The following is a 3794-nucleotide window of genomic DNA, read 5'->3' as shown; positions in this document are numbered from 1 at the left end:
TATACGGAGTGCCTTGCGGCACTCCTCCAGTTCCAGGACTCGGGCAATGCCAGCGGTCTCGGTACCACCGCATTTTTTTATAGAGGGTTGGTAGAGGTAGGAAATGACGATGGCCTGGAAAGGACTTTGGGTCTCGATGATATTCTGTTGGACAACCAGTTCCGAAGAACACTCGGGCCGAAGACACTGGATAACTTCCAAAAGTCTTTGGCCTGGCAGTATTACAGAGGACCTTTACCGGTTCGGGATAAACTCACCAGACACGGCCAGCCTGGGCCGTCGACCTGTCCAAGATGTGGACTTTTTTAAGTGTCACTTGAAAAGAAAAATGGGGTTGGAAATAAGATGTCTGTCTGAGAGTGTGTTTAAAAAACGATGGATGCGTGTTGCACTGATGCTGGGTGGGAAAGACCCTGCGTGAACGCGTCATAAAGGAAAAAAAACAAGGTGTCGACGAAAAGACAGGGCTTGTGGGGTCGGAGCATACCTGTTTACTTTTGTCTCATTTGTTTCTTGTGTCTGTAATTATTGTTTCTGTTTATCATTCGATTAAGCACATATCCCATGTAAATTTTTATCTCATTTGTCGACCTCAAATTTGTTTGTGCTGTCCCCCTCTTTGTACACCATTTATGGGAAATAATATAATAGTGTGTTTTCAAATGGCTTATAAACACCTTCCTCGCTGTAACTGTTTTTGTTTCAGCACACGATCTCAGATCAAGTTACTTAACGTGAAATATGTATATGCATATACACTTACACACACATGTATATGTGTGTGTGTGTGCGCGCGCGCGCGTGTGTGTGCATGTGTGTGCGTGTGTGTGTGCGTGTGTGTGTGTGTGTGCGTGTGTGTGTTTACATACATATGCGTATATAATATAAAGTTTTATTGGCGAAGGAACACTTACTATAAAGGTATAAATTGCGTTTCGATGAAACGGGCGCACCATTTCCGCTTCCGGCATCTGACAAAAGATCTTCATCATCACTTGTTCGCGATATTATTCCGACCATTTTCATTTTCAAAAACTGATTGGCCCGATCAATATTTTCCAAGAAATCTACGAAGAGAGAAATATTGGACAATTAGTTGACTATATATTCAATCAGACAAATATTAATTCACAATACACCTCTCTTTACTGTAAGGATTATCGCTTCAATGGTAGGATAAACAAATTATCTTCTCAGTAACGCATCCTGCGTCAGATGAACGGGATCCCCCTTCCACCACCACTTTATATATTCTACAGAAGAAGATGAGTTTGTCCACTGTAAACCAAAGAGACAGTTATTTGTTTATTGACATCCTCTGCTGAATATTCTCAAAAATGGTTTCCAATCAAGAGAAGGGTAAAACAGATATATTATTAATATCCACTGATATTTTTTGAAATTTTGAATCTTGTCTTCCAAAGTTTATTACCATCTAGTTCTCAGTATGTGATTATTTTGGTAGAATTGCGGTTATAATATCACTACTCATTTCAAAATTGAACTGCCTCTTCCTTACTCTACCAAATCCACCGGGTAAATTTCTTCAGGAACGAAACAAAATATTATTTAAATTTCTCTTGTTGCTTGTAAGCCTGTTAAAGAAGGTGAACTTGGTATGGTTGAAGCTTTTGCTTACGTCAACTCTTTAAAACTATCCTGGATGAGAAAGTTGATGGACATTCACTGTGAATCCAAATGGAAACTCTTATACCATGCTTCCTCCACAAAACTGAAAAATTTAGCTGTATTTGGTAACATTTTCCCGAGCAAACTAGCTAACACTATCGGAATGATTTTTGGCAGGAGACGGTGTCACACCTTTTTTGGTATTGTAAATGTGTACAAGTCTTCTGACAATGCTTCTTAGATTTGCTGTATGAAAAGTGCATCCATGTTCACAACATGAAACTTGACCCATAGCTCATTCTATTCGGATTCAGAAAAACCACATATACTGTTGGCATATTTGACTTGCTAATATTAGATAAAAACCCTAGGTGGCAAAAAAAACACTCTCAACTTCAAGCATTTTTAGATACTTTGCGCACGACAGATATCTAATTGAAAGAAACAGATCATACAATGAAAGCAAGCAAGAGGAATTTTATAAAAGGTGGAGGCTCTACAATGAGTCTGTAAACACATGGTAGTCCTCTAGTGTCACTTCTTGTAGAACTGTATTAAGATTTTATGAGTGATTGACGATTGAGTGTGTAGTCTATTTTATTTTCTTCTATTTGTTTATTTTTTATTCATCCTGTTCTCTCTGTTCTCTTTGTTTGTATTTTAAAATTCTATTTATTAGTATTTTTTGTTTCTTTCTCTTTTTCTTTCTCTTGAAGAAAAGAAGTCTTGTTCTTTTGTTTTATACAAAACTTCACGATCCCCCTGGCCGTGCGGTTTCATGCTATAACAGGGAAAACTGGAAATAAAAAGTTCATTTTAAAAAATGTTACGTCATTTATAATCTCTCTCTCTCTATATATATATATATATACACGTTTATGAAGTGTGTGTTGCAAGACTCCTGATGTGAAATCGTATGTTGGAACAGATATTGTTGTATTTCAGGACGGTCAATTCTATCTGTTTTTGTTTTTTTTTCCCAAATAAACACTATATATTTGTTCTTCACTCGCTTATTACTGTTCTTATTCTAACTCATATCCATTGTCCGATATATATATGTATATATATATATATATATATATATGTAATGTTTGTTTTTACGTTCTGTTATAAAAACAATTTCAACCTGATATATACATGTGTGTGTGTGTGTGTGAAATAATAATGTTTGTTTTTACGCTCTGTTATAAAAACAATTTTAATCTGATAACTTACTTTATACTTTTGTAGAGAATAAATTCATTATTCTTCTATAAGAATGTTGTTGACAATGACTTCGAAGTTCCAGCCAACTAACCCATGTGTCTTTATAAAATCATCTTTTGGTGTGTGGGTTTGATACGTATGCATGTATATATATATGGGAGAATATACAAAAAATAACAATAGACGAGGACAGGTGGTGTAAATAACAAAAGTATATATTAGTATGACCCTAACCCTAACCCTAACCCATGTATATATATATATATATATCTACATACTCTTTACTCTCTTTTACTTGTTTCAGTCATTTGACTGCGGCCATGCTGGAGCACCACCTTTAGTCGAGCAAATCGACCCCAGGACTTCTTCTTTGTAAGCCTAGTACTTATACTATCGGTTTCTTTTGCCGAACCACTAAGTTACGGGGACGTAGACACACCATAATTGGTTGTCAAGCGATGTTGGGGGAACAAACACAGACACACAAACATATACACATGCATATATATATTTACATAAATATTTACATATATATATACATACGGATCTTTATGATTTGACGGCCAACACTTGTTTTCTTAACGAAACACTTTCAAACTTGGGACACTGGTAGAATGTGTCATACAAAACAACTTTTTCTCTTAGCCTTCTTAACAAAAAAATTGTACATCACAAGTTATTTCATGTTAAAGTTGTCGTATTTCTGTAATTTCAACCACTCACTGACGTCTATTCAGCTGAATACAGTTAGTGGTGTTCGGTGTCAAGTGTGTTATTCCCTGTTTAAGTATATAATTATTCCCTAGTAAGGGTTTAGGGTTTTAGGGTTAGGGTTCGGGTTTTAGAGTTAGGGTTAGGGTTTTAGGGTTAGGGTTGGGGTTAGGGTTAGGGTTAGGGTTATGGTTATGAGTTATAGGGTTAGGGTTAAGGTTATAGCAAAAATAATCATAACCCTA

General features: G+C 36.1%; 1 protein-coding gene across 1 annotated transcript in view; it reads right to left on the bottom strand.

Moving 5' to 3' along the window:
* Nucleotides 1–3794, bottom strand: part of LOC106874468 (uncharacterized) — an 86012-nt gene that overhangs the window by 42112 nt on the left and 40106 nt on the right. Inside the window, exon 2 of the mRNA XM_014922205.2 lies at nucleotides 915–1067. Coding sequence (XP_014777691.1) covers nucleotides 915–1067 — 153 coding nt within the window. The remainder of the gene's footprint in view (nucleotides 1–914; nucleotides 1068–3794) is intronic.

This window comes from Octopus bimaculoides, chromosome 7 (genome assembly GCF_001194135.2).
Source record: "Octopus bimaculoides isolate UCB-OBI-ISO-001 chromosome 7, ASM119413v2, whole genome shotgun sequence".
Taxonomy (NCBI): Eukaryota; Metazoa; Mollusca; class Cephalopoda; order Octopoda; family Octopodidae; genus Octopus; species Octopus bimaculoides.
Note: the sequence above shows the minus strand (reverse complement) of the source record. Positions and strands in the feature narration are given on the sequence as shown.